Source organism: Amphibalanus amphitrite, unplaced genomic scaffold, assembly GCF_019059575.1.
Source record: "Amphibalanus amphitrite isolate SeventyFive unplaced genomic scaffold, NRLGWU_Aamphi_draft 000011F_arrow, whole genome shotgun sequence".
NCBI classification, from domain to species: domain Eukaryota; kingdom Metazoa; phylum Arthropoda; class Thecostraca; order Balanomorpha; family Balanidae; genus Amphibalanus; species Amphibalanus amphitrite.
In genome coordinates this window covers 43,903-66,106 of record NW_024881507.1, presented here as the reverse complement: position 1 = coordinate 66,106, position 22,204 = coordinate 43,903, and the positions used below count along the sequence as shown (strand labels likewise).

Below are 22,204 nucleotides of genomic sequence, written 5' to 3'. Positions count from 1 at the left end.
CCACTGAGACGCATCTAAGGGACGACGGTTTGGCCATTGGACCGGGCGCTGTGTCCTAGGTAGGTCGTTTATTACGCTCGGCGAGCGCTGGCATTACTATTCTCGGCCCGGCGGCGTATTTTTCCCTGGTGGACTGTTCCTAACTCGGGCGCCATTTTCTGGGGTCTTTGTAACGGTCCGGAACCTGATTGAAACAGTCTAAATTCATTCGCAGTTTCTAAACTTTGTGTAAATACCTACTGCGCTTGATATGAAGGGACCGCTAGGAAGTTTGCTTTTAGCTTACGGTCATAAAAGGCTGGGATGGAGAAAGAATCTGCTGCGAGTGGAAACTCGGGTGAATGTAGTCCCATTTTGATATCGCATCGATCCAGCTGTTTTTCACTTCAGCATATCAAAACGAGCTCGGAAACTGAATGAAACACATTTCATTTCTGTCAACGAACCCGCGAAAAACCAATCAAACAATCACCAACTTTTTAACTTCGCCATTAAGATTTCCCCGGCGTTGTTTCAATCGCATTACATACCTACCCCGCGCGTCTCCCCAATAAGCGGCTCCCTCTGACCTACCCTCTTCTCTCTCGGCAGACTTCATCCAGGCGAAGCTCTCTGTGCGCATGACCTCGGGACCGGACTTTGTGGCTACGGACTTTGGCTTCTACAACTGTCACCGTTACCAGCACTGCAGCCAGTGTGTGAGCTCTCCGTTCCCGTGCGACTGGTGCGTCGACGGACACCGGTGTACGCACGACACAGCGGAGAACTGCCGCAACGACATCCTCGTCACCGGACTGAAGGTAAGGGAGACCTGCTGCAACCGCATCCCAGTCACCGGGCTGAAGGTGAGGGGTAGCCACGTCACCGGACTGAAAGTAGCAGGAGGGGGTGGGGACAGGGGGACATCCTCGTCACTGGACTGGAGGTGAGAGAGCCCTTCCTGATGGCTCCGCGGTGACCTTGTCGGTCGGTATACCCAGGTAGGAAAATAGGAAGAGAACCGTTTGAGACGGTTTTTGCAAGTGAATGCCTCAATGATTTTTCCTAGCCGTGTTAGTATATTGTCACTGGGTCTGTTATGTCCGAAGCGACCTTCCTTTAACTCATACCCGTCATATTATCTTAATTAGCGGTCTCAAGGAAGCAGCACGTTGACTCATGGAATCCCTCTGTTCACGGTGGAGGGTGGCACGGAGGCCATCAGTTGCAGTTTTGTCTCTGCGGGAGAGCGGCGGGTGTGATAATAACACCGCCTCAGTCCGCTCTAAGTGTGCCCCAAATGGTCATGAGTGACCATCGCGACCGCTGGACACATTTACCCGCTCATAATATGGCCGGTTTCACATCGGCAATGACTTCCGTTTGAGCCCGTTCGCGGCCGGTGGCTTCCAAGACTGGGCCGCCAATGAGAGTCGTCAGAGAGATGATTAGGGTGAGAACTGACCACTGTCGAGTGCAGGTGTGCCGTGTGGTGCTGAGCGCTGTGACAGGTAGGCATGCTTCAACATGCCCGCCGGTCATCCACCTGGGTTGACACTCGATCTCGGATCGGAGCCCTGCCCGCTTTGTTCGTGGACTTTGTGGTGCAATACTCGCGCCGTCGCGACGAGTTTCAGTGCAGTTTCAGTGCAGTTCAGAGTGTCGCTGGCATTAGTGATGCATTGGACGGAGACGATGCGGTGGCCCTTGGGCGGCAGTTCGGGCCGTCTCGGTCGCAGCGGGAGCTCTGAAGCTGCAGGGAGGGGCGACTGTTCTCTGCTGTGGAGAGAGAGAGACTGAGGCAGCTCCCCTGTCTGGAGCTGCGAGCGCACAGAGACAGACGCCAGTTACGGTTTGCAGTCTCTCAATAATTTGTTACCACTGATTGCAATGCTTAGTGAGTGCATGCCTTGACCAAGGCGTTGGCCTTATTTGGGGCTTCTTAATTTGCGGTGCAGCTATCGTTAGATATTATCTATCGTCGATCTTAATGCTACTGGATTTGTTCACCCATTGTTCGATGTATCATCTCCTCGGTGTGTGTCGATTATCGTTACGACTTACCTGTTTGATGATTCTGTTCGGTGCTCGGTGGGTCGCTTTCACTCATTACCGTCAGCATCCATCACTGACGGGACTCGACAGGGCGGTCGGGCTGCGACAGAGCTCTGCTGCTATCAAGAGCAACGGTTAATTCCTCTCTGAACACTATATACGCCCGTCTTCACCTGAGTGTGGTCCATACCGGCTTCACCACTCCGCTGTGTTTCTGTATGTTTCCCTTTTCCCTTGAGGTCAGGTATAACACGATCCTGTGCCGTGTCGCGCCAGCGATCCGTGTGCCCTGTGTCGTGTCGAGCGTGCCGGCCAACCGACCGGTCCTGTCTCCTCCAGCGGCTACCAATTAGTACAGCTCGCCTGTGTGCCGCGGCTGGGTGCCCTGGGTGGTTCCCAGTACCCTCCCATCGGTACTGGCACAGAGACAATGCCGCGGTGGGGGTTACAGAAGATGGGATACCACAGGTACGAGCGCATCCTGCCCCGTGTCGGGGGCTGCCACCAGGAGCTCGGCCTACCAAGGCCATCCCTGCCGGTTTCCTATGCCATCTCCGCGCCGGACTGACGCAGTAACCGGCGGACCATTGCCATGCCACTGTGCTGCGGTGACCACCGCGTCCGGATGCCTGCCGCCTTGATGTCGTGGCAACCTTGAGAAGGGCGCCGGTTATCGGCTGACTGCGGAGCGGGCAGGTCGCATAGGCAGCTGCCTATCGGTTCTGTGATCGGTGGCCGTTGTCGCGGGCAGGTCGCATAGGCAGCTGCCTATCGGCCCTCTGATCGGTGCCTGGTGTCGCTCTGTCGCCCGCGTCGCCTCCGTTGGAGTCCAGAGATCGCCACGGTCACGAGGCCAACTGCCGGACCAACTGTGAATAGGTTATGTGGCACAGAGTGGAATTCCTACTCTCGGGGGACAGGGGCTCTCCGAGACGAGGAGCCATGGATGTTAGCACTGTAGAGTAGGCATGCTGACGGTGCGATAGCTATAGGAAAATTTATGGCTGATTCGGACCATGTTAAATAGGGAGAAGGACGTGAGAGCGACGAGGCAAGGACGCGGCATGATTTGGTAGATACTGATGCAATGCGGAATTCATTCTTATTTCCATTTCGTGTGCTGTGCCCATCTTTAGAGGTCATCGCTGGTCCCATCAGTAGTTGGTAGTCGGACCAGAGAGGGTTAAATCATGGCTGCAGATCTGTCCTGGGCTGATCACTTGTCTCAGGACGGCACGGTATGCCCCCCTTCGGCCCCCAAACTCCGTGGGGTCGACGGTCAACTCCCTGGAATCTGCAGCTGCCACCGGGAGTCCTCTCAGGAGTCTGCAGTCTTTCGAGGAAGTCTGTAACAAACATTCCGTGGAATTTACAGCTTTCTGTGGCGTTTATATGCAGCCTGGAGTCTGTACACTGTCAGACTGCAGCTTCTGATACAACGCTCCTTGGAGCTTGGATACTTTTTGTAGTCTGTGAACTATCCGCTAGTCTGTAGATTTCGCGGTAAGTCTGCCGCCCTCCTTGCAGTCTGCCTCCTCCCCGGGGCGCGGGCCGGGGAGCGTCTGTTTACACCCCGGAGCGTTCCCGAGGGGCCGTCCGCCGCACCGCCAGCCTCGTCAACAGGCGCGCCGCGCCACCAGACATCGCACAACTTTCACACTAACTGCGGAAGTCGCCCGGGCGCCGGCGACGCCGGCTCGCCGCGCCGATGTCACCGCGAATCTGTAACACGCCGGCTTTCGCTGCACCGCCAATTTGCGACAAGTTTGGCGTCGCTTTGAGCATCCGAGACTGGCTCGTTCTGGGGATTTGTTATTGATAACAGCGGCGACAGCTAGTTTCAAGAATGTGTCCCGGGAAAGGTGAACTGTACTGGCAGGCGGTCACAAGATCGCGGTGAGATTCTAGCGGAGTGCATCGGGACGTTCGTTGGAAGCCAACGTTTCCGCAGTGTATGCCGGCGGTTGGAATCGCCGCTAACCGGAACTGGCATTTCCTGGTTGGAGTTATTGTATCTTGCCGCTTTGTTCGTGCTTGTAGCGAGGTAAAGGTGCCAACGGTCCTTACTAGACAATCCGCTGAGCCGGAGATATGTTCGGGAATGTTGTTTTCTGCACGCCTCCCGGTGCCGGGGGTCGCCGGGGAGCTGTTTTCGGGGCGTGTCTTCACTCTCGGCGGAGCCGGGGCGGGCTAACGCTTCCTGATACCAGCCCTATGTGAGCGTTACTGTCAGGCCGTATTATTAACAAGGTATCCAACGCTCGGCTCCGAGCTTGTGGACCTTATCTGAGCCATTATGAGGAGCCGAGGCGCCAAACAGTGATTATCTGGGCTCTGCAAACGGGCTGAGCCGCCGACATCGGGCTTCCTGGCGGCTGAGGAGACGGGACCGCTCGCTCCGTGCTGACTCTGACTCGACGGAGAGTCACCTCACCAGCTGGGAGCTGCTAGAGAACCGACAGCGGCCGGCTCCGCTATCCGCTGAGTCCAGCCGTGTGCCGCAGTCCAGAACCTGTTTGCCATAGCGGCTCAGCCGAACGGCCGCTGATGTCCAGCCGGCACCCCGGGCCCAGCACCGCCCGACCGCAGATGGAATGTTCTGGAATTACTGTCACTGCGTATATCGCCATAGCTTAGTGCCGCGGCTGAGGTGGGTTTATATATTCCCGACCGGGGCCGGGAAAATGCGTTTTATTCACCGAGGTTTTTGTGCGGAGGACCGAGTGCCGGTAGGCACGAGGTCCGTAGCAAAAAAACCGAGGTGAATAAAACTGCATGTTCACGGCCCAAGGTTGGGAAGAGATTTACCACATGCCGTACCGGCGCAACAGTTAGTTTCATATTCATTTGATATTATTTATTTTATTCTTAATGTGGTGTTAATATTATATTAATACTATGTTCATATTTATAGTCACCGTGACTATTTTTTTGTGTTTTTCATTATTGGGCGGCGTTGCGTATGAAAGATGAAATTCCCTTCTTCCCCGGTCCCCCTTATTTACGGTTTGAAAAAGCTGAGGATGAAGATGGTGAAGCGTCAGAAGTAAGAATAAAGATATGGAGTCCTCTTCCAGCAGAAGTGAGGAAACCGTGAGGAAAACTGAAAATTGGGTGAAACGCTGAATCAAACGCGTCTTGGATACCAGCTGGAACAATGTCAAATCACAAATGTTTCATTGTGGCTCGTTAAGATGCTTCGCGCATTTAAAGTGTTCGTTTTTTTGCGTGCATTATGGTGTAATAATGAGTACTCTGACCATGTTCTGCAGCAATACATACATTGGCATTGGAACGATACCTACCCTTGTTTAGTTGAATTACGTTGACAGCAAAAGTAAGTGAAAACGCAGTCACTTAATTTTGCTCACTTCTGCTGTTGCTGTTAGTGAACACACAATCCGTAAATATCTTCTTTGGAATTGGTTCTTCCACTCAGAATATTCAGTAAAACTTTGTCTGGGAAAATCAAAAAGCCCTAGGGCCGAATCGTTTCCCAAATACCTTCAACATTAGCCGAGGCGGGCCGAAGCCATTTCCCAAATGCACGTGCTAATGTTAAAGGGATATCTCGGCATGTGGTAAAACTGGAGATTTGAACCCTGATCTCCCGCCCATCGATGCACATATCCATAATGTGGAACGTTGTGTGTAAAATACTAGTATGTAACACGTGCCTGGCATGTGCCCGTAACAGTGTTATGCACACGGATCACGTGTTATCGCACACATTGTCTACGTCTTGGTATATTTACACATATTATTTATCAACGTAAAACCTATCTCACCACATCCTTATGTTCATGCGATGTGATTTGCATTGTTATTTATGCACACATATTGAAGACGTTCCTTGAATTTAGATTCACCTCTCGTTCATCTGTACCTAACGTGTCCGTATGTGGTCTGTTACAGCGAGTGGGACCCAGCATTCGGAGCGGCCCCAGCTTCTGCCCAAAGATCAACGCGACTACCGATGGCGACACCGAGATCCTGGTGCCCTCGGGCAGCAAGAAGGCCATCAAGGTCAAGGTCGAAAACATCGTGGTAAGTGTCGGGGAGAGTGACCTAGTCAATTTCTGTAGCAGAGTGGCTTGGCTAGGATCGACAGGTTGGGGTTAAATTTGAAGCGTATTTGAGGCTGAAGGAGAGAGGAAAGTGATAACAGATCGAACCTCGTTCGTTGCACCCGGGATAACAGTGTTCTCGGTTGAGTGGGTTTTCCACCATCGCCCGGTCACGTTATCTCCAGGCAGGCTGAACTGGAGGATGCAAAATGCGAGAACTCCCAGTCAGAATGAGGAAATGTGGCGGTACCACCGGCCGGTGATAAAAACGCCGCATTACGACCGGCCAGTCGTGTCCGCCAGGCGAGATAGCCGGCACCTGTGTCACGGCGCGCCCGGATAATACCCCTCTCCGAGCCAGAGTTTTTGCGCGCCGTCCATTCCAGGCCCATGAAGGCTGCGGGACAACCTGCAAACCCGCCCGCCCGACGACCATTTTTGTTGTCAGACCGCATTATCAGCTGATTCTTTTGCAGTTTGAATTATCACCGCGAGGCGACAATAGTTCACTTGTCGAATTTCTGCAGTAAACAGGATACAAATGACAGAGCCATTTGGAATTACGGCCTTGTAGCCGCTGCCAGCTGTTGGGTTTTATTTCGCTGCGTATCCCATGGCTGCGTGGGAATGCAGCTGTTGTCGGCTGGTTCCCGTCTATAAAAACTGCAGCTCGCCAAAGGCGTGCAGCGTCCGACAGCTCCCATGAGGCTGGCCGGCTATATCAGGCTCTATAGGAGCGTGCAGGGACCACGCCCGGCCGGGGTGGGGCTGGGGCGGAACAGGGGACTGCAGATGACCCCCTGACCTGATTGGACCGGTCCCGGACAATATGGGGTGCTGTACCGGTTATTGGCGCCGTGAGCACAGTGCTGGTGACGCCCTCGAGACACTCCTCATACCCCGTCAAGCGACTGTTATAAACTCACAGGTCATTGGCGAATATGGTCATGGTGACCTCGGTGAGACTGAGCCAGTCGATGGTTCCTCTCACCTCGGGCCATTCACGTGGCCATATATCAAAGCATCTGTCACCTGATTTGTACCGTCCCAGTTCTGGGGTCTCAGCTCATAGCACACATACGTTAGCACGCCCACCAGTAAACCTCGCCTTTCCCTCTGACTTTTGATACTCTGTATCGCACCACACTGAGACGCTCCGCCCCTGAAAACCCAGCGAACGACGGGTGCGGTCTGAGGGTCCTATATCTCGGCCTCTCCCCGCCCGACCGCGGTGGGCTTGGCCAGAAACCATCGGCCGGCTGGGGCCAGAGAGCGACGGCCCCGGCTCACGAGACGCGTGACAAATGCGGCGCTGAGAGGCACGTCACGGAGCGCGCCCACTTCCGCCGCCCGGCCGGGCGGAACTAGGCGGGAGGGAGGCGGAACGGGGCGAGGGTTCGGTATTCTGCTCTGTAATCGCTGTGGGATTTCGGTCTGACGTCGTTTTCCTTTTTATGGGAAGTTTGCTTGCCTTTTTTAATTTAATTGAGCACGGTTCGAGAAATGAAATATGATCCTTGGTGGGCTAATCATCTCCCTGTCATCGGTGTCAGAATTGCAGCTCTCATAGCCCTCATGCAATCGTCATTTATCACAGCCACTCTCTGCTATGCGTTGTCTCGGCTTATTTTTTTCAGTAATCTTGTGTTTAGATATAACCTGGCAACCTGACCTGACCTGACCTGACCCTGCCCCGTTCTCTCTCTCTCCGCAGCGCCTGATCGCCTCCGGTCAGCTGGTCTGCCAGTTCAACATCGAGGGCCGCGTGGCCTCAAAGAAGGCCCACCTGCTGGGCAGCGACATCGTCTGTGACGACATGACGTTTTCGTACAGCGCCAAGCGGCCCAACACGACCGCTGCCTTCGCTGTGATCTGGGGCGGCAGCAGACCGCTGGACAACCCGCAGAATGTCCGAGGTAGGTGGCCTGACAGGGGAGGCAAGGGGGAGAAGGGTTGAGTGACAGGGAACATGGAAACGATATTTGGTTACTTGGTGAATCATACTGACTTAGTGGTTGCGTTACATTGTAAGCGATTAAATGTTTGAGTGTTTTTCTTGCTTGTGGTATCCAGCACATGTATCGGCGTTGATTATGGTTTTCATTTATTGGTAGTTGATGCCGGTGCTGTTTCGTTGATTATAAATGTCCGCCGATACTGGGGCTGGTTGGCGGTGACCACTGACGCTCCCCCCCCCCCTGTCCTCCAGTTCTGGTATATCGGTGCTCTGAGATGGCCGACAACTGCGGCGAGTGTCTGGCGCTCGACTCCAAGTTCAACTGCGGCTGGTGCCAAACCAGCGGCCAGTGTGAGGTCAGGGAGGCGTGTGCGGCCCCCAGCTGGCTGGACCGCCACCAGCCGTGCCCCGACCCACAGGTCAGTGGTGTAGCTCCCGCCGTCAGGTCCCTCCCGCATTTACTGCACGTCAGTCCGCATTTACGCAGTCTGTCCTCATGGTCACTGCCCTGGAGGCTACTGCCCTGGTGATCATTGTTGCTAGGTGGTTACTGCTGCGGGTGGTGAGCTGATCTGCGACTATGTCGTCAAACCAAACGGTATCAGACGTAGCTTTTACCCAGAGACGGTTAATCAGTGGCTGATAATGATATCCACGGCTTTATGTGTCTTCGATAGATAGTGGCTCATTTTTATTTTTAATTATTCTTATCTATTTATTTTTACCGTGACTTTTTCGCGCTAGATGGTACTGTAGGCACCACACACGATGAGCTACATATTTTCGCATTCAGTCTGCCTGTTGACGATATTGCCCATTGTGTACGCCGTTGAGCATTCCTGGGGCGAGGATTACCCTGTTGCAATGAATGTTTGCAGCCTTGGGTGATTCTATGTAATTGATATCATGATCCGTCAGGCCTCAGCCACTTTTTACTGAAGTCGCAGTTAATCTGCGGCTAATGTTCCTGTCCGACATGAGCCTGCCTTACATGTGCGACGGAGCCCGATCATGTATTCCTAACGCATAGGATGACGCTGTCCGGCCGTTTCGTTCACCTCATCTAAACGCCTGGCATAGTTGGAGCCGATTCATTATACAGCAATGCACATTGTGCTGTCGTGTACACATTTGCGCTAGGTGAGGTGTATCCCGGATACGGGCGCTGACGTCTGTCCGTCACTGACCTCATGGCTCACCCTCCTCTCCGTCACCGACAGATTCACGACTTCAGACCCAAGTCGGGGCCGTTCGAGGGAGGCACCAACATCACCATTACGGGCATCAACCTGGGCAAGACGTTCAGCGACATCTACGACCAAGTGACAGTGGCCGGCGTGCCTTGCAAGCCCATCCAGGAGCTGTACGTGCGGACCCGACAGATCGTCTGCGAGGTGGACGGACCCGGGACCTATGACGTAAGTGGATCGGCCGTGACACAGTACATCTCTGTGGAGTCTGGCTGGTGGCGTGTGGTGCCGGTGTGTGGAAGCCAGTAGCTGGTGTTGATGGCTATTTAGATGTGATTGGGCCCCCGCTGAGCGCTGATGCCGCTGATTGTTTAAATGAGATGATGGAGGGCGCTCGATACCTGTTGTCATTAATGATGCTGTGCTGTTTTAATCGGTTCCGATCGGTACCTGATCATTATTCAGCTCACGCCGGTCATACTGGCTCCTTGGGAGGCGGCCCTCCACCCTTCGAGCAGATGCTTTATGAAATTACCCACTGCTCGCTTATTAGCGAAACAGTGACGAGGAAGATTTGACCAGTCGAAAACAAAACATGGATTGATCGTTTTGCCACCCGTGGTTTGATTCGTCCAACGGTAAATATCACGCGGAGTAATTGATTGTGCCTTCTATCTGCTGTTTGGTATTGCACCGCTGTTCTGCACTGTGTATCTCTGCTATCAGACCACCCTCTCGCCACACCGACCCATGTGACCGGACCCCTCCGTCTCTGTTCCAGCCCCCTCTGAGCGGCCCCGTGTTGGTCCGTCTGGCCACCTACCAGGCTCGCTCCGAGCGCGACTACCGCTTCGTGAACCCGCACATCGAGAGCATCGAGCCGACGCTGGGCCCGCGCTCGGGCGGCACGCGGCTCTCCATCCGCGGCCGGCACATGAACGCCGGGCTGGCGATCCGCGCGCAGATCAACGACCTGCCGTGCCGCGTGGTCAGCACCACGGAGACGGAGGCGGTGTGCATCACATCCGAGGCGCCGTACGCGGCCGAGGGCGGCATCCTCACCATGACCTTCGACCGGTCGCGGCGCGAGCTGCGCGGACAGACGTACGCCTACATGGAGGACCCACGCGTACAGGACGTGACGAGCGGGCCGAACCCGCAGTACAAGGTGCCCAAGGGCGTGCCGGCCGGCGGCATCACCATCACGGTCCGGGGGGAGAACCTGCAGTACGTCCGCGAGCCGCGCATGGCTGTTCAGCTGGAGGGCGCCGAGTACCGCAGCGTGAGTACCGAGCGCCGTAGCATGAGTACCTAACGATTACCGAGTACCGCAGCATGAGTACGTAATGAGTACCGAGTACCGCAGCGTGTGTACTGAATTCTGTCGAGTATTGTGTACAAGATCCTGCCGAGTGTAAGAAGGAGTGTAAGAAGTTGCCGATAATCGTGGCGTTGTTGTCGATCGACCGTGCTCGCCCGCCCGGTTCGTTGAGTTCTGCTGCATGGTTGATCTGATCTAATAGGCCTATCGGGATGTTAATCGGCCCAGCTCAGTCGGATATCTTATGAGATCGGACTCGCTAGGCGCTATCTATTTTCCTTCCGTCTCAATTCTTGGAAACCGATCAGCCAGTAAGAAATAGCATAAACAAACAGATTTACGAGTTGCGACAAAGTTATGTCATTCAGCATTACATTGCGACTTGCGAGTGAGAATGTCAACAGAGGTGCGCTAACATGAGTGCCTTTTTCCAACAGGATCCGTGTAAGGTGATCAATGCCGGTTTGATGACCTGCCAATCTCCAGTAATCAGCGGGTTCCCCGACCCCACCGGCATCGACCCGGAGAAGCCCAAACTGCTCAACTACGGATTTCTCATGGATGAGGTGCGTACCAGCGCGAGCTTACCCGCGCTCGCCGTGTTAAAATGGTCCGTGGAACGGTGCATCCTGACCTTGTGGGGCTTTGTCTGTCCTTCCCGGCACAGGGTGAGGCGGCTTTAGGGTGCGGTTTACAGTTATGAAGGGAATGGTAATCGCGCGATGTCCTTCCACAAATGTGCGATAAGATAAGCCGAAGTTTATTTTGTCCTTATCGCTGTTATTTTTACATAACTGGCTGTTTTGATATCGGGCGAACGGCGTGCAGTAGTCGATCGGCTTTCCGTTAAGTTTCCGTTATTCAATGTCTAGCACGTCACCCTCTAACCTTCTAACGTGTCGCTAATCGATGTCCCTTGCGTCCTCTCTCACCTCGTATGTCCATTTCGGGTGCGTCCTTCTCACCTCTCTAACCGCCGCTTTCACTCGTCTCACAGGTCCGCTCGGTGAGAAACCTCTCTTCGGTGAGCGGCAACGGCTTCTTTCAGCTCTTCCCCGACCCCGTCTACAAGCCGTTCAGCGAGGAAGACGGCATCAAGTACTACAAGAGCGACTACCTCACCATCAACGTACGTACAAACTGAGAGCGGCTGATGTCCATTTGTTACCTGTCGTAATGTCGATTCCGCTTTTATAGCATCATTTGCCATAGCTGGTTTTATGACATGATGCGGTTCCCATACTGCCTTTGATGTTCACATTGCTGTCGATAACTAGCTGACAAATTATCGTTATATTTGTAGATGCGTCGTGATATTTCGGGTGGTTTGGTGATCGTAATCAGCCTAGCAGCGGATCGTGTTTGCGGAAAAGGCAATATTTACCGGGTGCGATTCCGGTGAAAGTTACACCACTGGGGGGTTGTTTCGGGCCTGTACCGTGCACGGTTGAATGACTGCGCGTTTTTTGCCACAGGGGAGGAATCTGAACTGGGCCTGCAAGGACACAGACGTCACAGTTCGCATCGGCACCGGCTACTGTAACGTGACGTCACTGTCGCTCAGTCAGCTGACGTGCAAGCCGCCCAAGAAGGCGCCGCGGGCGATCGGCGCCGACGGCCAGCCGACCGACCAAGAGCCGCCACAAGTTGTGGTTAGTAGCGCCGCCCGCAGGTGGCACTGCGGGTCGACAATCGTGTGGTAAAATGCGACGACTTACTGTCCCTGCAAACCGTTTATGGATAGCATTGTTGAGGTTCTCTGCTCAGTTACTGTTAGTTTTGTATCTTCAGACGTTCTGTCATGAAGTTTCATGCGTAGCCCGTCATTCGACCCAACCCTGACCCTTTCATCTCCTTTCTGCAGGTCAGTGTGGGTAACAAGCTGAACTACACGATCGGCCGCCTGTCGTACGCCGGTGCCAACGGCGGCGAGGGCGCCCTGCCACTCTCGGTAAGAGTTGTCCTTTCCTCGGGCAGGAAAGACAGGGACTTTATATCTCTGTAGCAGCTCTCTAAGAGGGAGTGCGGGGGGGGGGGGGCTGAATGTAGCTACACAGTAGCTGCTGTATAACGGTTATTGACTGTGCTCATATTTACCAATGAGTTTTCAATGTTTATTGCCTGATTTCCTAACTGATTGGTAGCTTTCCTTTTCCTCCACTCTGTGAGTTTGAGGCGATGTTTGACTCTCCCCCTCCCGCCTCCAGGTGATAATCGGCGTGATTGTCGGCGGCGTGGCGCTGCTGCTGCTCGTCTTCATCATCCTGATCCTGTACCGGCGCAAGTCGTCTGAGAGCTCCCGCGTGCTGAAGAACATGCAGGAGCAGATGGACGTGCTGGAGCTCAGGGTGGCCGCCGAGTGCAAGGAAGGTGCGTGAATTCCTACATGGCTGAGTTTTGGAAAGAAGGTTGTTAGAGCCACAGATGGGAAAACACGCTGAAATGGTGACTGCTTTCTATTTTTGCCTAGCGTCGCCGAATCACTTGGTTAAAAGCAATGTCTTTCGTTAGGACTTGGCCAGATGAAACAAACTGTAGCCTCATCGTGAGCTTTCTGACAACTACTAGTAGCATATAGCGCTAGCACTTACCGTGTTCATTCACCACTCATGCTAACCCTGCTGTTCTTGCGACCGGCAGCGTTCGCGGAGCTGCAAACGGAGATGACGGACCTCACCTCGGACATCACTGGCATCGGCATCCCCTTCCTCGAGTACCGCGCCTACTGCATGAAGATCCTGTTCCCCAGTCAGGAGGACCACCCAGTGCTGCAGTGGGCCAACCGGCCCGACCTGCAGCGCCGAGAGAAGGGGCTGCGGCTGTTCGGACAGCTCATCATCAACAGGACCTTCCTGCTGTGCTTCATCAGGACACTCGAGAGCAACCGATACTTCAGCATGAGGGACAGGTGAGCGGTCTGTGAATTAGTGATCTGGGCCGCTGAGCTTAGGAATATTTAGATATAAACCGGTCATAACTAGATCGAAAACGCTGAAGCACTCGGATCCCTTGCCGTAACAATTTCTTGTAATAACTGTATTTGAGAAGTGTGGCCGTTTTGCTCCATTGTCCTCTCTTTTGCAATCCCCGTATTTTGTTATGCCGCTCAAGACCCCGTGCCCTGTACCTGCCTCCCACGTGTCTCACGACCCCCGCTCGGCCGGAATGTAATCTGCGCTCGGCCGGCCGGTGGGATCGTGCCAAGCGGACCCGACCCGACCGATTTCCGATTGTCGAGAATGCAATCTCCCCCTCGACATGGGTCCGCTCAAGTTGAGGGTCGTGACGGGCCGGCCGCCGCTTTCTTTGGTCTCCGGATGGCCGCAGGGGAGATAGCCCGTGGAATGTCGATGTGAAGTGTAAACGCTGGGAATGGATCCGTCTGGTGGCTTTCGATCAGTGAATTCGACTCGTGCCTCTTGATAGCAGGTCATTTAGTACTCTGAGTGGCTCTCAGAGGGATAGTTCTTTCAGCGGCAGGGGATGGATTTGAATATGTTACCGATCCTCAGCCTAGGGAAAGTATTCTCCAAGGTGCGCTGACCCTGTGACCTTTCTGCCCTCAGGGTAAACGTGGCTTCGCTGATCATGGTGACCCTCCAGTCGCGGATGGAGTTCTGCACGGAGATCCTGAAGACACTGCTCTCGGAGCTGATCGAGAAGTGTACCGAGACCAACGGATCGCACCCCAAACTGCTGCTCAGGAGGTGAGAGAGGGTGGCGGCAGGACAGGGGGCTCTGATAGCTTCAGAAGTTATCGAAAGACTGACTGAGGGCAAAGAGCTCACTCAAATAACGAGCACCCATCGTTGCCTTGAAATATTTTGCAGAAAATTTCTTGTTGTGTAATTGACTCGTATGACTTTTTATTGTCACACACCATGTCGCATTTTCAACGGATGTCCGTCAGCCCGGTTTTATTATCTAACGTCTCCCTTGCCGCCGTCAGGACCGAGTCTGTAGCGGAAAAGATGCTCTCCTCGTGGTTCACATTCCTGCTGTACAAGTTCCTGCGCGAGTGCGCCGGTGAGCCGCTGTACCTGCTGTACCGCGCCATCAAGCAGCAGGTGGACAAGGGCCCGGTGGACGCCGTGACTAGCGAGGCGCGCTACTCGCTCTCCGAGGAGAAACTCATCCGGCAACAGATCGACTTCACATACATGGTGAGTGCTGAGCTTGGAGTGATGGGACCGAGTTGTTGGAGTGAGGACTAGGAAAGAGGCTGGGTTACCCGGGGTTGAATGTGGGCTCAAATGCGAGATTGAACTGAGTGTTTTGTTCGGCAACAAGCAAGACATCTGATTTTGCGAACGTTATATGTTTATTGTTCTTGTGATTGTTAATTGCACATCATCCGTTGACTTTTCTCCGACCCATCTCACGACTCCCCGTTGACCTCCCGCTGACCTCCCTGCTCGGCCGACAGACGGTATACGTCTCCATGCCGCCCCAGACCGTCTACGTGTCCGGTCTGGACCCGCACCAGGACAACGTGGACATCCCTGTCCGTGTCCTGAACACGGACACCATCAGTCAGACCAAGGAGAAGAGCCTCGACTCCATCTTCCGGTCGACACCGTTCTCCATGAGGCCGCGGAAGGAGGACCTCGACCTCGGTAAGAGAGAGAGCGGCGGATCGGGGCTTGGGAGGGTATAGGTGACGCTAGAGTCGCTGCGATGTGCTGTAGATGTCTTGGTTGCGATTCTGGGATTTTGTGCCAATTGAAAGTAGCTTTAGAGGAGCTTTCCCTAGGAAATGGCATGGAATATTCGCTGATTGTGTGATTGTGTTATTAGCAATCTGCGATTGGCGGACTTGTATTTTGAAAGCGAACGATTTCATGTAAGCAGTTAATAATCGTTTATTCAGGGCCTAACTCCGGCTGTACACGTTTACCGTCCCGGCCCCTTCTGACGCCCTCTCTCCGCCACTAGAGTGGCGCAGCGGCACCCAGGGCCGGCTGATCCTGAACGACGAGGACGCCACCACCAAGCTGGACAGCGGCTGGAGGAAGCTCAACACCCTGTCACACTACCGCGTGCCCGACGGAGCGCTGCTGACCCTGGTCCCCCGTCAGAGCTCGCTCTATAACCTGAGCATTTTCTCGGAGAAGTCTGACAAGTCTCAGCACAAGTACGAGACGCTGAACCTGACCAAGTATGGCGCACAGAGCCCGCCGCTGAGCCGGGCCATGAGTCCCAGCCAGCAGGAGAACGGCGTCAAGGTGGGAGCAGAGGTGCGACTCATACTTGTTTGGGGACGGGAGTGGACTGGGGGAAGGATAGGATGAGGTTTATTAATTATTTATAGCTTGTCAGGTTTACACTTTGGTAATGTGTAGTTCTATTTCATAGTGTAACTTATTTTACTTTTGTGAATTTTCTCAACCTACAATATTATTTTGCCAAGTTAATGATGATTTTACTCATTAGACTTACGAATAAGAATGTCTTATGCCATTTATCAGTTCGATTTCGTGCTTCTGTGATGCTAGGATGCCAGCATGAGCTGATCATAGCTGTTCCCTCGTTTGTTATGCAGTGTGTAACTCCCCCACTCCCCAATTGTCCACAGGCGTGGCACCTGGTGCGACACTCCGAGTCGGAGCAGCGCGACGGCGAGCGCGGCAACAAGATGGTCTCGGAGATCTACCTGACGCGTCTGCTGGCCACCAAGGGCACCCTGCAGAAGTTTATGGACGATCTGTTCGAGACCATATTCAGCACGGCGCACCGTGGCTCCGCGCTGCCGCTGGCCATCAAGTACATGTTTGACTTTCTGGACGACCAGGCGTTCAAACACGGCATCATGGACCCGGACACAGTGCACACGTGGAAGAGTAACAGGTACGTCGGGGTAGAGGGAGGAGAGGAGGAGAGAGAGAGAGAGAGGGGAGAGCAGGAGAGGAGGAGAGGGAAGGGTGCAGCTGCAGTTCATATAACAGGGATGTTTTTATGAGTGGTTATACTTAACCCACGAGCCGCTGGGGGGGGGGGCATAAAGTTGCCCCCCCCCCTTTACGTTTTGTGAAATATCTCCGAAACCTGATGAGTTACGAACGTGAAACTTGGCATAGCTTCAAATGAATACCTAGGCAATCTTTGAGGAAAGTTTGGTGGTTGTAGCACCTAAGATGACGTCACAGTGACGTCATAAAGTTTTGTCGTTTTCCGATATGGACCGTTTCTGATGACGCTGAGCATGAAACTCACCTGTAAATGAACTAGACAGCACCTGCTGTCATCCTAAAACATCTAACTACACTTCCATCTAGTTTCTGACCTATAATCAACCCTTTATATTCGGTCCCATATATCTGATGTATCGTGAGGAATATGAGAGTCGCAAATCTACAATTTCACTTATGACGTCATTGTGACGTCATTTCAAATGGGATCGACACCAAATTTGGACACAACGTCGGCTAGGTATTCAGGAAGATGTGTGCAAAGTTTCGCTTCTCTATCTCTTCGCGTTGCGACGATATCGTCGCAGAAGTAAAGGGGGGGGGGCAACTATATGCCCCCCCCCAGCGGCCGGCGGGTGGCGCGGAGGCCCAGCGGCCGCCGGGGGAACTAATATGTTTGTGTGCGGTTGTATTGTTTGTGATGACTTTCATATTGATTTGCCATTGTCAGGATATTCATTGTCAAGGTGTTTCGTAACCGTTATTCAACCGGTGTTTAACGTCGGCTTTGACACCTGCGTCCCGTCCGTTCACAGCCTGCCACTGCGGTTCTGGGTGAACCTGATCAAGAACCCCAATTTCGTTTTTGACATACACAAATCCAACATCGTCGACTCGTGCCTGTCGGTGGTGGCACAGACCTTCATGGACTCCTGCTCCACGTCCGACAACAAGCTGGGTAAGGATCGGCCCGCGATCAGCAGAACAGTCTTCCCGGAGAATATAGGCTTGTTCTCCCGAATGTTTATTGTTCAGCGCATCGCTAAAATGTCGAGTTTATTGGTAATAACCTTAGATGGTCTTGTTTTCACGTTGTTCAGTAGTGCGGTCAGCGGTGAATGTTTTATTATTTATTTAGTGGCAGGTCAATTCATCGTAAAATGAACTTTCGATGTTGACCAAACGTCCTGTCATTTGCCGCTGTCTCGTCCATAACTCTGAGACAAGTTTCGAAGCCGTTCAACAAAGTGGCGCCATTAAATTCGGAGCGGTCATTTTTCCCGGGGCCTGTCTCCTGACTGTGCTATCTCGCCGTGCAGGCAAGGACTCGCCGTCGAGCAAGCTGCTGTACGCCAAGGACATCCCCATCTACAAGGAGTGGGTGACCAAGTACTACGACGACATCAAGATGATGCCGGCCATCTCCGACCAGGACATGAACGCCATGCTGGCTGAGGAGAGCAGGGTAAGACGCGCGAACATTCAGATCCGATTTATTCACTTCTGTAAAATGATCATCGTTAGAAGAAATGCTGAATGTCTTGCCATTGCTGACGAAAATTTGTTTTATGATAAATTCAACGAAGACGTTCATGATTGATCCGATCATTTACGTCTTACACTAAGCTTTGCCCATTTTTTGCGTAATACCTTAAATGTATTTATTAATACTTAAAGAAAATATGTTGTTCGTTGCATGCAACACTCTGTAGTCGCTGTCATGTTTTGTTTCTGTATCTGGGTTGGGGAGGGCGGGGTTGGTACCGCAGGGTGCCTGTCTGTCCTGATACGGAACACATGAGCCCAATCTGTTATGATGGAACCGTTTCTGTCAACACGCTAAATTTATGTGATCGGTCGAAATTGGCGGGATGATCTGGAGGGGGTCTTACGCCCGGGTGCGGGGCTATTCGGCAGTCTGCCGTGCCTGGCACGGATTGGAGGATGAATAGAGGCTTCTGAGTTCAAAGCCCTTAACATTTCATCGCTGTTTATGGCCGGCATTTGCCATGTGGCAGTTGGTGCTTTCTAGAATTCCAAACTGAGGCGCCTCTGGCTAGTCGTCTCTTGTCCTTGGAGCACAGTATTTCGCTGCAGTTTTAAGCAGTTGCTCGCCTCAGGTGACCTGTAAATTTATTTACCCTTTCTTTCTCCTCTGCCAGGTGCACCAGCAGGAGTTTAACACCAACTGCGCGCTGCACGAGCTGTACGCTTACGCCGTCAAGTACAGCGAGCAGCTGTCGGCCAACCTGGAGGAGGATGAGTTCTGCAACCGTCAGAGGCTGGCGCTCAAGCTGGAGCAGGTGGGTTTGGCGGACGAAGCTGCCGACGGTGGCAGTCAGCCTGTCAGGAGGATGTGTGGAGTTTAACTTAGTCATGTTGCCTCGACTTAAAGATATTACGTGGTAGGTGGAAGAAGCTTCGTGGAATAAGTAATGACTTCGGGCCTGTTCAGTGATTTGTTTTGAAGTTCAGGCGGGGTCAAACTACGAACTTGTCAGGTCTTGGCTTGCTTTTTATTGATTATTTCTGTGAGCAGCCAGCTGGCCAAGATGAAGTGGCGCATTGGCCGTAAAACTGGATCGACACCAATGCAGTGACCGCCACACCCTGACCTTAGACAATATCTAGAGACACACTTTGCGACCCATCTGTGACCCCTCTGACCTCGCCGTAACACCTCTGACCATCTGTGACCCCTCTGACCTCGCTGTGACCTCTCGGCAGGTGCACAAAATCATGGCTGGCGAGCCGGACCCCTGACAATTACAGTCGGGCGTTCTGGAGTGGACCGGCTGGACGGGAGAGTGGCAGTAGACGCCCATACCGCGGCCCGGCCGCCGCCAGCGCCCCTGGCGGCCGCCGCCGACAACTGATCTCACAGACCGACTGGCCGCACCCACACTCCGGCGCCCGATCTAGCAATCAAAAGGGCCGGGCGATGCCAAGGAGTCCGCGGAACAGACGCTAGACGAGGAGTCCTCTGGAGTCCGGAGTCCCAGCGCGGCTTGACGTGGCGCTGGTCTATTGTGATACTTGCTCTCGATATCAAATGTGTCCTGTTTTCGGTGATGTGGGGCCGCCGAAGCGGCTGAACCCTCTGCCTCGATGTATGGTGTGTGTCTGTGTGCGCGCGTGGCTGTTGCGGTGTCTGTGTGGCCATGTGGCCGGTCCCTCTCCCTGAACGTGCCTGGCCGTCGCCAACTCGCGGTGTCGCGTCTGTGGGCGGGCGGTCGCCTTCTTCCATTTGTGTGTGTGTGCGCGCCCGCGCCCTGCCTGACTTCGTTACCCGCGGAGATGGCCTTTCCGCGCCGGGTAATCCAATCTGTCAACAAAGATCGCCTGCTTTTCGGGAGCTGACATGAGAAAACATTATCTCTAGTGTCACAAGAAGCTGATTTGTGGGGTTTTATGTCTGGTCTACGCTTTTTGTCGACTTTTTATTCCTGAACGCTGCTGAGGAGCGACCGCGCTGTTCTGTAGGCGTTGCGGTGTCCATGCTTATCCGAGATGACTGCTGAGCTTTCAACCGTACCCCTGAGTGTCGCCGGTCGTACCGGGGTGGTACGAGTGTACCCTGCCGTTCCCTGGGCGGGGCACGGCTCGCTGTCGCGTCATGCTGCCGTGTCGACCGCTGGTACTTATTGTCCCGAGTCTGTGCCATCGCCATCCCGCTGGGACGTTCGTGCTGGCCGCTCCGGCGCCGGAGTCGGTCCGAGTCGGAGTCAGAGTCAGACTCGGAGTCGCGGCGGGCCCGGGGGACGGCTGCCGGCGCGGCGCTGTATTGGATGTTCTCAGGTATGCCGCGTGAGTGTCCGGGAGCGGGAGGGAGGTCGGTGTGTGTTTTATCAGCGGCAGTCGGCGGAGCTGACGGGCGCCGCCGGCGGGCCGCAGTAACCAGCATTTATGTGCGCGCGTGGCGACTGAGTGATTTTGTAACACGGACGCGGATTGTTTGTTTTTTATTGGATCTAGTCTCACAGCCAATCCGCGGGGTGATGAATTTTCATGTACATTGACGGCTCCCTGCGTCAAGGGCGCCGCTAGGAACATGGTTATTGTTATATTATGAATGTATGTGTTTGTATTCGTGTACAATGTACATCACGCTCATTGCTAAAATACATTTTTAATGAATTTTCCGACTGTGACACAGAAATGTCACGCTAGTGATGGAAACGCGGAAATGGAACACCGATGTGCGTCGATGGTTGTCAAAACAAGGAAGAGTTGGCCGAATTTGTCATCTGTCACCGTCACCAGGGGCGAGTCACACCTATGCGGGTGCCGGGAGCTCCCCCACCCCCACTCCGTCCCCCACGGTCAGTGCGCAGCGGCACGGGTCGCCCCCCCCCCCCCCCCCGGCTGTATCTCTGAGCTCGTTCATCAGGAACCCAGGGCGGCGGCGGCCGGCCGGCCCGCCCACCGCCCCCAGAGCCGCGCACCGCATAATCTTGCCACTGTCCGCCGGCTCGGCCGGGCTAAAAACGCCCGTCCGAGCTGGGTTGACGTCACAGGAGTCGCTTCCCGACGCGCATCGAGACGGTCGTTCCCCCGGGAGACTACGGCTGCTCGTTAGCTCCACGGACGCTTTCTGCCTCCGCTGTCGTTTGGATCATTGTATTAGAGCGAGGGATGCGACGCTAACTGGGATTCTGGGGCACGCGAGGACGGCATGGCTGCTCGTATAGCGCCGTGCCGACTGGGTGGCGCGGCATCAGATAACATAGCCGCAATCCGAGAAGGCTGCGAGGGACTCGAGTTTCCTCTCGGCTCTGAGCAGTCGCCGACCGATGTTGTTTGCCGTCTTACATCACGCACTGGTGTCAGACTACCGCCGGGGTCAAATTCACGTGCGGCGTGGTAGATCGAATAGACCGGGAGCTTCGGTTTTCGGCGGAATGAGATCGCTAACGATGGCCAGGTCAGATTACTGCCAGGCTCGGGTACGCGAGGGTGTGGTGGAGATCGAATGGATTCAGGCTTTAGGGTGTCTGGAGTGAAATGTCGGCCGTTCAGTGACGATGGCCAGACTGACTGTTATCCACTGGTGACCCGGAGCACCCACAGCGCCCCTGACCGGTCAGCCGGCTGTCTGCCAGCCGCCCGCGCTCGGCAGTGACACAGCCGCTCGTTCCTACTGATCCATTTGCCGCTGCGGCGTTCCCAGAAGCCGTTACGGCCGGCGCAGCGCCGGATGGTTTCAGCCGAGACCAGTTCTTCTCAGTTCTCACCCGTCAGCGGTAAAGGTCGCCCCACCGCGCGGCAGAAAATGCGGCCTAACTGCGCGCTGATTGATTGGGACGGCCGTGATTGGTGGGTATGGGTCGGCCCGCTGACACCGCTGACACGCACTGCTGCGACTCGAAGAGTCTGCGTCAGCAAACTGGAAAAGCGCTGACTTCTGAGGCCAGTCCCGATCTATACAGTGGCCACGTCCCACTCTCGTTCAGCAAGCCGCCGTGTGCGACGTTTAATGCTTAAATTAGTTAGCTGTACTTAACTCAACTAGCTTTGGCTTGTATGTATGATCGATATCATGGACATGAAATTGGCTCGAGAACTGAAACGTTATCCGAGGTATGTGACCACACTGAAAGAAAAAATGACACCCTGTACGGGGTATTGACGGTCATGTCAAAAATAACACCCGAGTGGGGTGTTTTGAGGGGAGTCGCTGAGCTATTATAAATGGGGTGTTTGGCGTACACCCCAGGAGGGTTTCG

The 22,204-nt window shown here is 54.1% G+C and overlaps 1 protein-coding gene across 2 annotated transcripts in view; it reads left to right on the top strand.

Moving 5' to 3' along the window:
* LOC122381427 (plexin-A2-like) overlaps nucleotides 1-20,617 on the top strand; it is a 133,222-nt gene extending 112,605 nt beyond the window's left edge. Inside the window, exons 8-28 of one of the 2 annotated variants that reach the window (XM_043365576.1) lie at nucleotides 592-800; nucleotides 5,950-6,081; nucleotides 7,816-8,017; nucleotides 8,311-8,477; nucleotides 9,279-9,476; nucleotides 10,030-10,530; nucleotides 11,007-11,135; nucleotides 11,567-11,698; nucleotides 12,045-12,221; nucleotides 12,434-12,520; nucleotides 12,777-12,939; nucleotides 13,210-13,477; nucleotides 14,136-14,276; nucleotides 14,519-14,732; nucleotides 14,996-15,185; nucleotides 15,505-15,794; nucleotides 16,145-16,416; nucleotides 17,294-17,436; nucleotides 17,798-17,943; nucleotides 18,641-18,781; nucleotides 19,206-20,617. In XM_043365576.1, the coding sequence (XP_043221511.1) occupies nucleotides 592-800; nucleotides 5,950-6,081; nucleotides 7,816-8,017; nucleotides 8,311-8,477; nucleotides 9,279-9,476; nucleotides 10,030-10,530; nucleotides 11,007-11,135; nucleotides 11,567-11,698; nucleotides 12,045-12,221; nucleotides 12,434-12,520; nucleotides 12,777-12,939; nucleotides 13,210-13,477; nucleotides 14,136-14,276; nucleotides 14,519-14,732; nucleotides 14,996-15,185; nucleotides 15,505-15,794; nucleotides 16,145-16,416; nucleotides 17,294-17,436; nucleotides 17,798-17,943; nucleotides 18,641-18,781; nucleotides 19,206-19,241 (3,938 nt within the window). In that variant the 3' untranslated portion in view covers nucleotides 19,242-20,617. Of the gene's footprint in view, nucleotides 1-591; nucleotides 801-5,949; nucleotides 6,082-7,815; nucleotides 8,018-8,310; nucleotides 8,478-9,278; nucleotides 9,477-10,029; nucleotides 10,531-11,006; nucleotides 11,136-11,566; nucleotides 11,699-12,044; nucleotides 12,222-12,433; nucleotides 12,521-12,776; nucleotides 12,940-13,209; nucleotides 13,478-14,135; nucleotides 14,277-14,518; nucleotides 14,733-14,995; nucleotides 15,186-15,504; nucleotides 15,807-16,144; nucleotides 16,417-17,293; nucleotides 17,437-17,797; nucleotides 17,944-18,640; nucleotides 18,782-19,205 lie in introns of both variants that reach the window. The other variant, XM_043365568.1, reaches the window with a different exon arrangement.
* Nucleotides 20,618-22,204: the final 1,587 nt, after the last annotated feature.